Source organism: Xylaria bambusicola (genome assembly GCF_022495145.1).
Source record: "Xylaria bambusicola strain CBS 139988 unplaced genomic scaffold F5B22scaffold_6, whole genome shotgun sequence".
Taxonomy (NCBI): Eukaryota; Fungi; Ascomycota; class Sordariomycetes; order Xylariales; family Xylariaceae; genus Xylaria; species Xylaria bambusicola.
The window spans coordinates 1,028,472-1,043,666 of record NW_025953559.1 but is presented as its reverse complement, the minus strand read 5'-3'; the positions used below and the strand labels follow the sequence as shown (position 1 = coordinate 1,043,666).

The 15,195-nt window shown below is 39.0% G+C and overlaps 3 protein-coding genes and 1 non-coding gene across 4 annotated transcripts; 2 read left to right on the top strand and 2 right to left on the bottom strand.

The window, feature by feature from the left end:
- Positions 1-4,485: 4,485 nt before the first annotated feature.
- F5B22DRAFT_470676 (uncharacterized protein) lies at positions 4,486-5,305 on the bottom strand. The gene is made up of 4 exons (XM_047972148.1): positions 5,302-5,305; positions 5,143-5,237; positions 4,839-5,071; positions 4,486-4,775 (listed from the first exon to the last, which is right to left on the bottom strand). The coding sequence occupies exons 2-4, from the start codon at positions 5,146-5,148 to the stop codon at positions 4,667-4,669; spliced, it is 348 nt and encodes a 115-aa protein (XP_047834333.1). The 5' UTR covers positions 5,149-5,237; positions 5,302-5,305; the 3' UTR covers positions 4,486-4,666.
- Positions 5,306-6,485: 1,180 nt separating this feature from the next.
- Positions 6,486-6,566, top strand: F5B22DRAFT_t45. Its single transcript has one exon. It is a non-coding gene; the product is annotated as a tRNA-Ser (tRNA).
- Positions 6,567-7,116: 550 nt separating this feature from the next.
- F5B22DRAFT_470558 (heterokaryon incompatibility protein-domain-containing protein) lies at positions 7,117-10,011 on the top strand. Its single transcript, XM_047972146.1, has one exon. It carries the CDS (start codon positions 7,446-7,448, stop codon positions 9,825-9,827), a length of 2,382 nt encoding a protein of 793 aa, XP_047834332.1. The 5' UTR covers positions 7,117-7,445; the 3' UTR covers positions 9,828-10,011.
- On the bottom strand, positions 9,993-11,421 carry F5B22DRAFT_470573 (uncharacterized protein). The gene has a single exon (XM_047972147.1). The coding sequence runs from the start codon at positions 11,268-11,270 to the stop codon at positions 10,158-10,160; it is 1,113 nt and encodes a 370-aa protein (XP_047834331.1). The 5' UTR covers positions 11,271-11,421; the 3' UTR covers positions 9,993-10,157.
- Positions 11,422-15,195: the final 3,774 nt, after the last annotated feature.

Here is a 15,195-nt window from a genome sequence, read left to right as displayed (position 1 = left end):
ATTAATACTTATATTAATAATATCTTAATATTTATAAACGATAAAAAAGAATATTAGGAATAATATAAAGAAGTAATATATTACCTTTATAACGTTAAGCTTTAAAGAAATATAAAAAAATCCTACTTTAATATAACTTTTATAAACTACTTAAGTATAATTTTAAAAGCTAGATAAGGTATCCAAATAAACCTTAAAAAGATAAATACTATTATTAATTAGAATTTTAAAAACTTAATTAATACTTAAATTATCCGTTTATTTTTAAAGCTATATAACTTTATCCGGATATTTATATATTATATTAATAATATAGTTAAACCTTTAAACCGTTTATTTAAAAAGGGTATACTATTTAAAATAAGTAATAAATAATATAAAGCTTTCGAATTAATAAAAAAGTTAGCTTATAAAGCATTAATATTAGCCTTCTTTTAGTTTAACTAACCTATTAAAATTAAAACCAACACCTTTTAAAATATTACTAGTAGAACTATTTAATAATAATAAAAAGATAACACTTAAAAACCTATAAGGTATTTTTTAAAAATTATATTATTAGTTAAGTAAGCTTATCCTATATAAAATAAAGAATTATTAACTATAATTTAAACTATAAAGTATAATTACCTAAAGTTATTAAATATAAAGTTCTTTATAATAATTAACTATTAAGCCTTATTATATTTTACTATTAAAAAAGTCCTTTTTATAAAATAAATAAAATAGGTAAACTTTTTATCCAACTTTAATATTACCTTCCAATATTAGCCTAGTTAAAAAATGTAATAATAAATACATTATCTTATAAAATAATCAATCTATTAACTATTAAAGCTCGTAAAGCTAAAAAATATAATATAACCCTAATCCTACTTAAAGCTCTAAAAGGGCCGGTAACTGCTGTAAAAGAAAAGGTAATAATATTATATAGCTCCAACCTAATAGACTTAATCTAATAAAAAAACGAAAAATAAGGTCTAAAATGTAAAAACTATTAGTTAATCATTTTAAAGCAGACCTTTAACTTAAAGGTTTATTTCCGGATAGCCTTAATTAAAGAAGCCTACTATTTAATAATTGCTATTTACCCTAAGCAAAATAAATATATTAAAATAATCAAACAGGATTATTATTAACCTTTATTAAAACAAAATATCCAAATATATATTTATAATTATTATAATTATTAACAAAATAAAATCCCTTAAAATAAAACACCTAAACTATTATACCTATTATTAATCCTTATAGCTATTTAACGTTATATCATAATTAATAGGAAGGATATACCCTTAAATAAATATAGTTATAATTATATATAAATATTTATTAATAAATTTAACTGCTTATTAATTATAATACCCAATAAAAAAAACAATATAGCGGAAAACGTAATATATTAATACTATAAGTATACTTATTATTTCTTAGGTTTCCTAAAGGTATAGATTTTAAATAACGTAAAACCCTTTATTTTACACTTCTTAGCAAAAATTAATAAATTAACCTATATTAAATACTAATATAAAAGTACCCTTTACCCTTAAACATAAAAAACTATAAAGTTTATAAATTAAAAGTTAAATTAATAGTTACGCTTTTATATTAATAAATATTAAAATAATTAAAGCTTTTATTTATTTATATTAAATTTCGCATATAACGCTTTTTAATATTTAACTATTAATATAGTATTATTAAAGGTCTTAATAGGAACTAACGTAAGGAACCCTCTATCGCTACCCTTATTAAATATTATTAAAAAGATAATACTTAAAAAGCTAACCTAATAATTAATATAATAAACCTATAAAGTATAAAAGGTAGCTTATAAAATAATAAAAGCTATATAAAAAAGGTAAAAAATATAGGTAAATAAGAAATAATACCTAATAAACTTCCATATAAAAGATAAGGTCTTCCTAAAAAAGAAAAGCTTTATAACTAATAACCCAACTACCTAATTAAACTCCTAATAGGTTGGACCCTTTAAAATATTCGAAGAAAAAGAATATAACTATATATTAAACCTTTTAAAGTTAATAAAAATAACCAACCTCTTCTATATAAATCAACTATGTAAAGTAAACAAAAATCCGCTACCCTAATAAACCCAACCACTATTAAAACTTAAAAATATTAAAAAAGGACCGGAATAAAAAGTTAAGCAGCTATTTAGGTTACAAATAATAGGGCATAATAAAACGCTACAATACTAAGTTGCTTAAAAAGGTTACAACCCTAACAATACTTAATACCCAGTAAAAAATTTTAAAAATTTACTAATTAAAATATAAAAGTTTTATAAAAAATAACCTAGCATATTAAAACCGCTTAAACAGCTAAACAAATAAATAAAAGCTATAGCAATTAATAAATTTACCGCTAATTACTTTAATAATAATATTATTATATAAAATAGCATCATAACTAAAACTAAACGCTATAAATAATTCTTTAACCCATTTTACACCTATATTTCAATTTTAATAAAAAGAAGTATAATAAACGTATTAAATATATATTATACCGGAATATTATAAAGATATATAAAACCTATATTAATAAAGTTATATAACCTATAATAGCTATTAATATATATATATTTCTACATACGCTTATATTTTAGTTTTATCTTTCCTTCCTTTCTTCTTTAGCTTAAAATCTTTATTTATAATATTAATATAACTATACCCTAAACCCCCCCTAATTATAATATAAGTTAAAGGAATAATTAAATTAATTAAATAATTAAATTAAATAAAAGATATATTAATTAATATAAAATATCTTTTTATTTTTAATAATTATAAAAGTTATTATTTAAAGGTTTTTAAAAAAATATTATTAAAAAATAATATTTATTTACTTTTTTTTATAAACTTTAACTTTTAAATATAATATATTTTAATTTATTAAAAAAAGCTTATAATATTAAAATTAATAATTTTATATATATAAATATAATATATATTTTTAAAAAGAACTTTTTTTTAATATTTTTTAAAATATATATAAAGTTAATAATATTTAAAAATATTATTTATAAATTTAAAATTATTAATATTATACCTTTTAATTATTTTTATATTATTATTAAATAAAGTTATTAAATTTAAAAAAGTTAATATTATTTTTAATAAATATTTATAAATTAAAAAAATAAAACTTTAAATTATTAAAAAGAATAATAATATTATAAATTAAAAAAATAATAAAAATAATAATTATTAAATAAAAGTAATTAAATATATATATTATTATAATATATATAATAATAATAATAATTATAATATTTATATATATATAATAAATATAAAAATATTTAATAAATTAAATTTTAATTAATTTTAATTAATTTAAATATATTATAATTATTTTTTTAAAATATAATTATATATTAATAAAATATATTATATAATATTAAAATAGCTTTTTTATATTTATTATTAAAAAGTTAAATTAAATTATATATAATATAATTAATATTATATATTATTTTATATTATTAAAAAAAAGGTTAAAAGCTTTTATAAAATAAATTATAAATATAATAAATATTATTATATAAAAAAAATTAAATTATAAAATAAAGAATTTTTTATTATTAAAAATATTAAAAATTAAATAAAAATATAAAATATTATTAAAGTAAAAAAATATATTATATATTAAAATAATTATTATATAAAAAAAAAGAAAATTTATATTTAATATTATTAAGTTTATAATAAATTTAATTATAATATATAAATTTATAAAAATATTATAAAAATATTTAATAATTTAAATTTTAATTAATTTAAATTAATTATATAAATAATTATTAAAATATTTTTAAATATATATATAAAAGTTAAAAATATAATTAAATTAATTAAATAATTATATTAATTAAATAATTAAATTAATTAAATAGTTAGGTTAATTAAATAGTTAGGTTAATTAGGTAGCTAGGTTAATTAAGTAGTTAGGTTAATTAGGTGGCTAGGTTAATTGGGTAGCTAGGTTAATTGGGTGGCTAGGTTAATTGGGTAGCCAGGTTAAATGGGTAGCCAGGTTAAGTGGGAGACGCGTTACCTAGATGTACCCCAAAGAAAATTCTACCTGCAAAAGCTTTGGCCACTATCAGGTCAACAAGGGGGGGTAACCCTCAGTTTATCGCATCACTCCTCCTCGCCTCCCAAAATCAATCATGCCGCTGTAGGGCTATTTTTAGGTGCCCATTATATGCGTCTGGGGATATAGTGGCTGGGCCAGTTCTTTGTCCAATGACGTTTAGCTCAAATACGCCGTATTAAGATCCAACAAATTTAGCGGCGGAACTTTTTCATTGCTATGCTGGCCACGATCGCAGGGATTCCTATCACTTGATGTTTTATATTCGTGGCATGTATCTTTGCTCATTGAAGCGAACACATGTCAACGAGCCATTTAACGCCCTTCCTGTCTTGCCCATCCGCATAGTATCCTGCTACTTTTATCCCATTCTGCGCTTCGTCAATCAGCCTTAACTCCAGGGCGTCAAGTGAATCCGCTAATGTTTACTATAGAGCTAGCTCGAGTACGAGTTCGAAGATTGCAGATGTTAGACTGCTGCAGCGCCTAACAGCCATGATATTAAATCGAGCTACGGTACGACTCGTCTAAGAACCATGGCAACTCACTCCAACTCCTCCAATATCTCAGATTCGTATCCACCCTCGAGAAGCATAGCCTGGAGGCCGAGTAGACTCATGTCTGGAATCGAGTTCACACCCGAGTATTTATCCCTGGCTTCCGTTGTAAGCTTCACCTGATACCGCGTTCAGGACGTGCAAGCAGCGTAACCGTACCGGTAGTTCATACATTGGCACCGTATCCCACCACAATTGCGGAAACTATCCGTCGCTAATGACCCCGTACTCATGCAATACGTATTATACGCGTTCTTGCATTCTACCAAGACATCATCCGTGAGGCATGTGAGGTAGTAATTTGAACTCTTCGCCCTCAGCTTAGCATCGCATGTTGTCGTGTTCGCCATGAATTCGAGAAATCCTATAAGGACGACGATAATAAGGATAGACTGGATAAAGTGAGCTAGGTCTTGCTGAATGGTTCCTGAATTGGCAAGGGAGCTATTGGATTCATACTCACACCCATCGTATTGGGCACCTATTTCTGGGTTTATCCCGGACTCAGACGGTGTTGCGTACTGTTGCTTTCGGCAAGTTCACATCGTCCTATGAAAGCTGATGGGGGCCAGACAGTTGTTAATGAGAATCTACAATCATTTATATTGGAGTGATGTATTACAACTGCTCTAGTGAGATACCCCTTCGTCCGCCGTGCGCTGGTCCACGACATTTGTGTAATCATCGATAGCGAGTACGTGTTCACAGCGGGCTTCGTGATGACATCAAGGGAATCTCTTCAAGGCCATCCTGCTCATGGTGCAACTAACACAGTGACAACTATTCGTCGCTCTCCATTGAATCAAGATTCTATGGGCCGGGTCACACTCCTAGCAGCCTCACCGTATTCAAATCTGAGCCACCGCTGTTTACATTAGAAGGGAGCGATGGCAAGCACGTGCCGCATGATCAATCGAGCGTGATATCATTCTCAGTGGTTACTAATCACGCCATCTTCTTGCCTTGGCAAAAGACCATAATGGGCGTGACCGTCACATTTGTCCCGCTTCGTACGACAATACCAGTGCCTTTACGAGGTACACAAGACGGCTGATGCGGCCGCTACTAAGAAGAAACCCGACGATCAGGCTATTTTTCGGCCTGTTTTAGATGTGCTTATCATGTCTAGGAACAGCTCACCTGTAATTCTTGATGTCAGCTAAGACTGCTGAATACACCGATAGACCCAACTGCTAGATGCGGTTACCTTCATGAGACACGGTATTGACTTGTTCTAGATTAGATCTGCTCCTTTCAAACGAATATAGTAGTAGATATGGGCTCCCAAGATCGTGGCATTCGACCGTGGGTTTAGTTCCTAGGCCGATTTTTTTTACGCGGGTGGCTTGATGTTGACACGGCCAGTGATGATAATTGTCCAGTCACTCAAGATTTGTTCGTAAACTCATATTGATTAAGAGGGAGATTATTAACAACACTTGTAAGCTGTTTAAGCGAATATCGATATCGTTAAAGTTATGCCCAGCCCTAGCAACACTTTAGTGATAACTTATGATAGCATTGTGAAAATGTTGGTTGTAGTATAGATGAAATACGATATCCTCGTTGAGAAACAGCAATAGCAATTAAAACTTTGTGAAAATAAATAGCGTACGTACAACTGAGGACTCGAACAGGGGACCCGTCATCTAATCCTCTAAGTACAAGAGTTGATCTTTTATCAGAGCAGCCAATCTGACCTGTGGCAATATACCTACCATGACCCATCAAGCACCGTGAATGGTATGATCCGTATGAGAGGCACGAATTATCAGTCCAATGGATCATCATGAAGTTCGGAAGTAAGGCACTTTGGCGGAGTGGTTAACGCGCAGGACTGCTAATCCTGTTCCTTCGGGAGCCCGAGTTCGAATCTCGGAGGTGTCGTAAATTTTTTTCTTTTTTTCCCTCCGAACGCATAAGACTTGAAGCAAATTGTATCTACCACAAGACAAGCTTTTGAGACTATCCTCGTGAGAGCTCCTTGAATATTGTTGGCGAAAGCCTATTGATGCCTTTGGGCACCCCGTCTTCCCCCTTCTTGGAAGCACATTATGTTGCGGGATCGTGTGCCTTTTTATGAATTGAATACCTACCATTTCGAACATTGAACGTACTAAGTCTTGTCCCTCAGTCCATAAAGTGCGCAAGCCCGTGGAATGTTCACTTATCACCTTCACAGTCTCTTAGAATGAGAGCAAGTGGCTTCCCGAATGAGGTGGCTTTGGCACCCCTTTCACCACTTGCTATCTCACGAAGTGGAAACACGATCCTATCACCGCTTTTGTTTGCTCTAGGAGCGATGCGATATTGCGAGACATGTTGACGAAAAACGTGACAGAACTAGAAGCTGTTTTGCAATAATACCCTGTTTGATCAAGTGTTAGCTTAGAAGCTTCGACTGAAGATTGAGATATGTGATTGGGTTTATAAAGCAATGCTGATGACAAGCAGCAGCACGACGACCTCGTATCCTTCACCCTTCAATGCCTAACTCATTTAATGTCTCCTTGTACCTACCCGTAGGCAGCCCTAAAAGCGGTCTCTCTTGTATCAAGACATGCGTCCGGATTATTTCGCCTCATAAACGCCTAACGCTCAGCTGGACTTGGCAAGGCGGGATACAGTATACTATAAAAGCGCCTATGCAGTATGTCCACCTTGTTATCAAGGGCTATATCGGTCTCAAAGTGAAAACCCTTTCCAAGACGAACCATTCGATAGCGTGGCAAGAATTGTATACGGCATCTGCAAGAAACCTGCTCAATGAGCGATACTTATACCACCTTCGCCAAACGAAAACCAGGTGACCAACCGCGCAGCTTTGCCAAGCCTAGAAGCAGAACCCACGAGCTATCCAAGCTATGCGCGAACTGCCAAGCCATCTTTCAGGGTCACCTCAAGTTCAGCCGTGGGAGAAAGAGTGACGATGGAGCAACGGCATACAGCCTTTATGGAGAGGGCCGTGCTGATGGGAGCTTGGATTGTCACCTCTGCTTTTTACGGCTACGGGTCTTGGCCGAAACCGGAGTCGAATCGCTCGAAGGCTTGACGACGAGATATCGCATCGAGTCGGGCAAAGAGAGCGGCGACTTTTTCGCGCTTGTGTTCTCGTACAGTTTTGTCCCCTCATCCGAGGAGTTACTGGACTCGTCTAAGGATGCCTTCAGCGACATGTTCAGCCTTTCGCCTGTTTTCGACGAGACCGCCGCGGAAACGCTAAAAAGTCTCGTACCTCCTGAGCGTAGTGGATTTCATAACGTAACTCTCAGTGCAAAGAATCTCAGTTTCAGACACTTCCCTCCTTATAACATTGAAACAGAAGATAAAGTGGTCACATTCCATCGAAGGCAAGACATCGTCGACCGTGGGCTTTGGACGAGTTACAGGTCTACAATTCAGACCGAGACAGGCAATGCATCTAGCACGTTTAACACGAATTCCCCGTCAACGTGGGCTATTGCCAAGCTTTGGATTAAGAACTGTATTGACTACCATGAACGGTGCGAGATGACTAGAGGTACACTTACACGCCTTCCAACCCGCCTAGTGTATGTAGGAAACGATGCAACAACTCACCCTTGTCTTGTTGATGGGTCTCATCTGGCGGCATCTACCCCCTACGTGACATTGTCACATCGATGGGGGAATCAAAGGTTCATGACACTAAATACCAGAACGAAAGACATATTCTATAGGTCCGTTCCAGCAGCTGCTCTGACGCCTACCTTCAAGGACGCAATTGAGGCAACGTTGCGTCTGGGTTACCACTATATCTGGATAGATAGCCTCTGTATCGAGCAGGATTCCGCAGATGACTGGGCCGCGGAGTCGCAGCGAATGGGAGAGTACTATTCCAACTCCGTCTGCAACTTAGCAGCTTCAAAGGCATCCGACGATGGGAGCGGCTGCTTCGTGAACCGAAACCCTCTCGCAGCCCAGCCGTGCCTCGTCCGGGAAACGTGGACCAACACATCTCCGCAACTCACTTTTCACATACACGACTCTACGTATCAGTTCGCTCGTACCGTCCACGGCTGCGAGCTCGGTAACCGCGGATGGGTCATCCAAGAAACAATGCTAGCGCCGCGCACTCTCTACTTCGGATACGACCAGGTATTCTGGGACTGTCTCGGCCACCGCGCGTGCGAGGCGTATCCCGCGCAATGGATCACCCAGTCCAGCCTCAACAAGATCGGTCGAATGCCGACCTACATGTATCCCAACAACAGCCACCTCGACAACAAACTGTCTGATTTCCTGCGCTGGGAGACCCTCATTGAGGACTACTCGGCGTGCTCGCTGACGTTCCCAGAAAAAGATAAGCTCATAGCGTTATCTGGAATTGCCAAGGCTTTCGGTGATCCCGCTGACTATCTCGCAGGCCTCTGGCGCGACAATTTCTGCATCTTACTCCTCTGGCAACCAGCTAAGGCAACGACACGGCACCAGAACTTCATCGCCCCATCCTGGTCGTGGGCATCGATGGACGGCAGCGTCGAGTTCGATAATATATGGGACGATAAAATGCTCGACAATGAGGCCCGCTTCCACCGCGTCGGCTCGCGATATAGACTTGCTCTGTGGGGCTTGCGGAAGGAGGCTCGAGACGCATTAGCCAAGAAGCGTCTCTTGCACGTCCGTAGCATTACAAGCTCATTTGTCACACTAGTCTCGGCCGAAATGCAGCTTGCGGGGGACGACGCGACTGGCCGTTTAACGGGAGGTAGTCTCCGAGTCAAAGGGTTCCTCTTCGGTGTCGAAGACGTGCTTGCCTGCCGTGCGCAGAAATGGCCCGATTGGAATCACTGCTATGATATGAATCTGCTTTGGGACGACACGTCAGACGCGATGCAGGCCGATGTGCGTGCGAACAGCAGTGCATATCGGATGCTGCCCGTCCGCATCCGCAGTATTAATACGCTGTCTGGCCTGATCATCCAGAAAACCAGCAATAACCCGGGCGAGTACAGGCGTGTAGGGCTTTTTAACTTGAGAGATATCTTGGGTAAGCTTCCGTTGGAATCATTAGCGGTTGTGAAGAAATACTTGAAACATCGACCTCGTCCACTCGAGAAAAGCGATTACTTGGAGAAAACGGGACGGACTAAATATGGCATCGCAGAGTACGTTATTTCTATCATCTAGTGTGCTTGAAAGGGGGATTCAGGTGGTATAGCACAGGGAGGCACTAAGAAAGCAGTGCAAGGTAGCAATTGATGCCCAACACACAGGGGCAGAACTTCTCGACTTTATTGGCACTGAGACATCAGGGTGGCGTCAGGAATGATAAGTCAAATAGATGCCTTGTGAAGCTAAATCTAATAAATGAAAGAATCAATAACTATGGAAAGTGCAGCAATCCATTTGGCTCGAAGTGAAGTGTCAGGAGTCCAGACAAGTTATGCCTCTCGTCCAATAGCTTAGCCTCCTGTTATGTAGCTATATGTCTTATTGGAGAATGATTGCTACGCGATATTACACATATTGATAGCAGTATCGGCCGGCCATAGGATCAGCTATCTCCTCTAGAGTAACCTTCCCACCAAGAACGCCAAAGTCAAGGGTCGTGCTGTTAGTAACCTCTGGAGTGTCCGGCAGGCTCATATACGTGTTAGTACCATTGTACGCGTATCTTCTCGAAGTTGGATCGTGGGCCTGCCACATGGTCCACAATCGATCGATTTGTGCGTGGTGCAAGAAGAAAGCGGGATCAAGTGGACTAACAAAGAAGTCCATCATTGGACCACCGACTGTTACATGGCCCCCACGGTGGATGGCGTTAAGCTGATATTGAAAATCGGTGATGTTAGGGGCAGCCACGAGGCTCTTGATACGGTTGGCGTTGTTGAGCAGCCGCAGGACAGCATCATTCAGGTTCCGAGTGAAGCAGTGTGGATTCTTCTCTGTCCAGTCGTCTGGCAGACCAGTCAGGGTCAGCTCTACAGGGAACGGTCCAAGGTAGAGGGTAGTGTTCGCGAAAGGCCCTTCTACCACGCACCCTCCCCCAGATCCGGGCGGGATCATGTTGCCCTTTTCAAGGACTGGGGAAACCATGGGAGCTTCAGCAGCACTAATGACGTAGCTTCCTTGCCGTCGCATCGATTCACCATCTCCACCAAGAGATGATGGACTCCCATCGAAAAGGGTGCTCTGGTTTAAAGGGGCGTCGAGATAGGCCGTCCAGTCCCAGTAAGGAAGTCCCATGTCGGAAGGGTATCCGCAGCCATGTAGAGAGTCTTCCATGAGCTGAATGAACTCACGGTGGAATGAGAGAAAAGAGCCGGACATGTGTACGTGGAGGGCAACCCCGGCGTGATGTGCAGCAAAGTCCGAGTAGTAATTATCGCTGGCGGGCAATTCGCCCGCGGGATACCGACTGTCCTTCGCCATGAGACATTCAACGGCACTGATATACTGCTTTCTCTCATCAGTAGACAGGGAAGACCATTCCATGCGCTTGGTGGCCGTCTCCTTTGTGCATACCGATCTTTGCTGACCATAATGCCTCAGTTGCACAACCGGGCTCGAAAGGACGGTGGCCACTAAGGTGGCAAGGACGCTGAAAGCTGAAGACTTAGTCGTGTGCATCTTTTCTGGAGAGAACAGACTGAGTCTATCCTGAGAAAGCGGTGGAGTTGTCGTAGATAGAATGCTTCGGTGCTGGTGACTGAAGTGATACAAATGAGCGTCGTTCAACAGCTTTTATATGCTGTCGGATTGCTGCATTCGCGTCCCATCGTGACAATTGTTTCGAGCCATACAAGCTCACCTCTACCCATTTGGCAGTGCCAACTTGGCACTACCGTGCCATTCTCTCAAGATGCAGAACAAATTCGCAGTCCTACGTCCACGTCCCACTCGACGACGAGGCTGTGAGCGTCGTGACGACCATGATTAGAAATATACGAGCAAACCAAGCAATGGGATACTTCAAAGCTGTTGGCGATCAAAGCCCAAGCCGTGGCGGGGACGGCGCTACTACGGAATCTGCTGACAAGCATTTGATTAGTGTCACGATGGTATCACTTAGGTATGTGGATTTCAATCTCGCTTTCGCTTTCGTGTCCGCTCCAGGGTAACACATAGCTGCGCATGACCTGCACGATTTCACAAGATTGGCGGCTTCAGACACTTGTGGGATACCATAAGTGATTTTCCTCCCTCTTGTGATTTCGTGCAATGTCTACGCTGTGCGATCGCGAAAGCGAGAATGCCACGTTGCCCACCAGTTAGTTCTGACCTGATATGACAGCTCTTCTTGTCGTGTCATTTAGGATAACGATTTGTCTTCTCCCATGAGTTCCATCACCGCAAACAGATCTAACCAACCTTTTTATCTTCCCTATTCCAAGGATACCAATTGGCATGGGCTAGACTTCGATGGACTCGCGTTACCAGCCCGGAGATAAGATGCCAGCTTCAACGAGTCCTCTGTGATCTTGATCATTCCTATCAGTGCCGAAGACATTAACAGGTGGAGATATTGGACGCATCTCCCGACAGGCTCCATCCGAGAAGGGGCAAGGCGCGTAGGGTTTCATAGATGAGTAGTGGTCGCAGTCCTTGTATGGGCAGTTATATGACTGATTGGATCATTTGGTTCATTCGTAGTCGCGATTGATAGGGAATAGCTTCAATAAAGAAGGGATGTCTAGTGCTGCTGACTGTAGGTTCAAACTCTACCAGCACATCGTAGGCTTTTAAGAGCGTGAGACATCCAGAATCATTGATCAGTCCGCTGACCTAGAAGAAGTGCTTGACGTATGGGAAGCAGATTATGGCAATCCATCATCATGATGGCCGTGAGTTATGTAGGTAGAGGGTTCAGTTGAATTCCTAACAGCGCTTAGGTACCTAGGGAGGTAGGGAGGCACTGCACTTGCCTTAATCCAAGCCCCTCTAGCTCCGTACCCAGGTAGGCGCTATAGGTGGTATGTACCCGCTAACGCTATACCTACAGTGGGCCGGTTACCCTGAAACCCAGTATCGCCTCGGGGCTGAAGAGGTCATAAAGATGACTACTTTCCTAGTAGGAAATTAATCAATTGTTGATACTCAGACGATATAATTGGTCGAAGCAGGAATCAGTGCCTACGGCTGCTTTGATGACTAGAAATCACTGTCTACGATGTGAAGGGAGTCGGAAGTGGCAGAGAAACAGCTTCAGCAACTGGTCCCCTAACGGACAAGAACGTCAAGTGAAATAGCTTTTCTTCACCTTAAGCGTTTTAACAGCTACAGAGAACTAAACTGGCTATTCGAATCACGTCGAGGTCACTGTAAGTCTACATATCTACATATTTCACAGCGATAACTTCTGCGATCCTCTCGCGTTTTAAGCTCAAGCAACGAGGGACTCTATCAAGATCCCGAAAACTACAAAAGTCGGCTAGAAATCGAGGCAACTTCTTTTTATCCGGCGACTTCAATTTAAAAAAAAAAAAAAAAAATATTTGGTTACTATATCTGTAGAACTCTGCAGCTGATGGTATTAAGGACTGGAAGAAGATCTATGATAACAAGCGCCCGTTATGAATTACAAGACTTCGTTCAATCCGAGCCCGGGGCCATTGGCTGTATTGGCTTGAGGATCACGGTGGCGTCTTCTATTTTATTATGTTTAGGCTCTCTCCTCCACCAGTCGTTTCAAGTGAGCCATCACTATTACTCATTATTTAAGTACCAGCCGACCAATCTTTGAATAAGGTCGTCAACCAGCTAAAGGGCATCCCGTGCTCGTTCACCCTACTACCTGAGGTGCGATCCGATTACCACACTTAAAATAATGTCCTTAATCAGAGCATCGCTATTAGACTTTCACTAGTCTGGACCAAACTATTATTCAACAGCGAGATACTCTGTTTGGTGGTCTGCTTCAGCATGGATTCTAGTTCCAAGGTCAGCTTCCGAAGCTTGTCTTTTGACCACGGTACCTAACGAGTTACTCAAAGGAGTGAGTGTGATGTGATTGTTAACTCATTTTTAGGGTAACCCTGTGAACAAGCTAGAAGCGCTGCATCGTACATTCGGTTTTCTAGAATCGGAGACAGAGATACCATAGACAATAGTCGACTCGACACGACATACCAACGCTACTTGGGCAGACACTATCCGCATACACTATCCGTATATATTAGGATGCTCACATTTTCGCGGAGACGTTCCGAATTAGAGGGAGTGCGCAGATTAATTCATATCCCTTACTTCATGTAACCATCAATACGATCCATCCATTCCACACTAAAGTGCTGAAACGAGTCCCTGCTCTCAGTCGCTGTGTCTCCTACACCAATGATGCTAGCAACTGTATGAAGAAGATAAGCAAACAATCTCTGCCGTGCGCTGTGCCCTCCCTTTTTATTTTCTCCCTTGTGTCCTGCTTTATATATAATGCTACGCGTAGACGACTACAATAATCCTCTTGTTGTAACTCTTCATGTCCAGCTCTTGTTTGTTTGCCTCTATACGGTGGTTTATTTTGGAGCGATACTCCTAGCCCAAAACACATATATATCGAAACTCGTTCTATTGATTTCTACGAATAGCAAAACTCCTATCGCCATGTGTCCTTCAAATGGCGGAAATTCCAATGGAGACCAGAACTCCACCGGTATGTTAACCCTTCATCAGCTTTAATATGCAACAGTCCTATTAACATATTGTAATACTAGTTAGACCGTCTTCTCCCGAAAATTCATCGCCAAATAGATGCTTTCTAGTTGGTGCGGAAAAAACAATGGGTATTTCAGGGATCAGTCACGGTAAACTACACAAGATCTACAGAGAATTTGATGGCCACGTCGAATACGTATGCGAAAATTGCGTGATTGCGCTTGGCATGCCGAGGCCCATTACCATGGGATCTGACCAATCTCAATCAACTAATTGAGAAAATGTTCTCATTCTTGGTGATGGGGCGTATGACTCAAGTTTGGCGCAATCTCGGTCGACGTGTGTTGTACAGCAGAATCTTCAGGGAAGATGAGGCAATGTCCCTGCAAACCTTTATGATAATTGAATATGTCTGATGAGAATGGAAGAGAGATGAGTTGTTGGATGGGGCCAGACAAGTCGGAAGCTTCGATATAATGAGACATCAGTTGAGACTCTTTATCAAGTACTATGCATGAATATAGTCAAATCCCGAACTTATTGGACTTGGATATCACAACCCCGATGCAAGTAATGACGTTCCTCATCTTTACTCCTTGTCCTGCCACCCGCAAGTGTGTTGTAAATGAGAATATCTATAGAAGATCGTATGTAGCGTTAGGTATACAAGTAGTAATTGGGAAAATGATGCAAATACACACACACACACACACACACCAACATCATATATATATACGTAGAATGAATTCTGGGTTTGTCGAGCCGAAATAAGGAAAGTAGAAAACCGACTATCATGAAGAAAGAGCCTGGCTTGGCTAAATACCACCGCTGTTGAGCATTCAATGAGACAGCTTGAGAGATATTTCCCGTAACTGCCGTATCAACTATACTAGATTCTCAC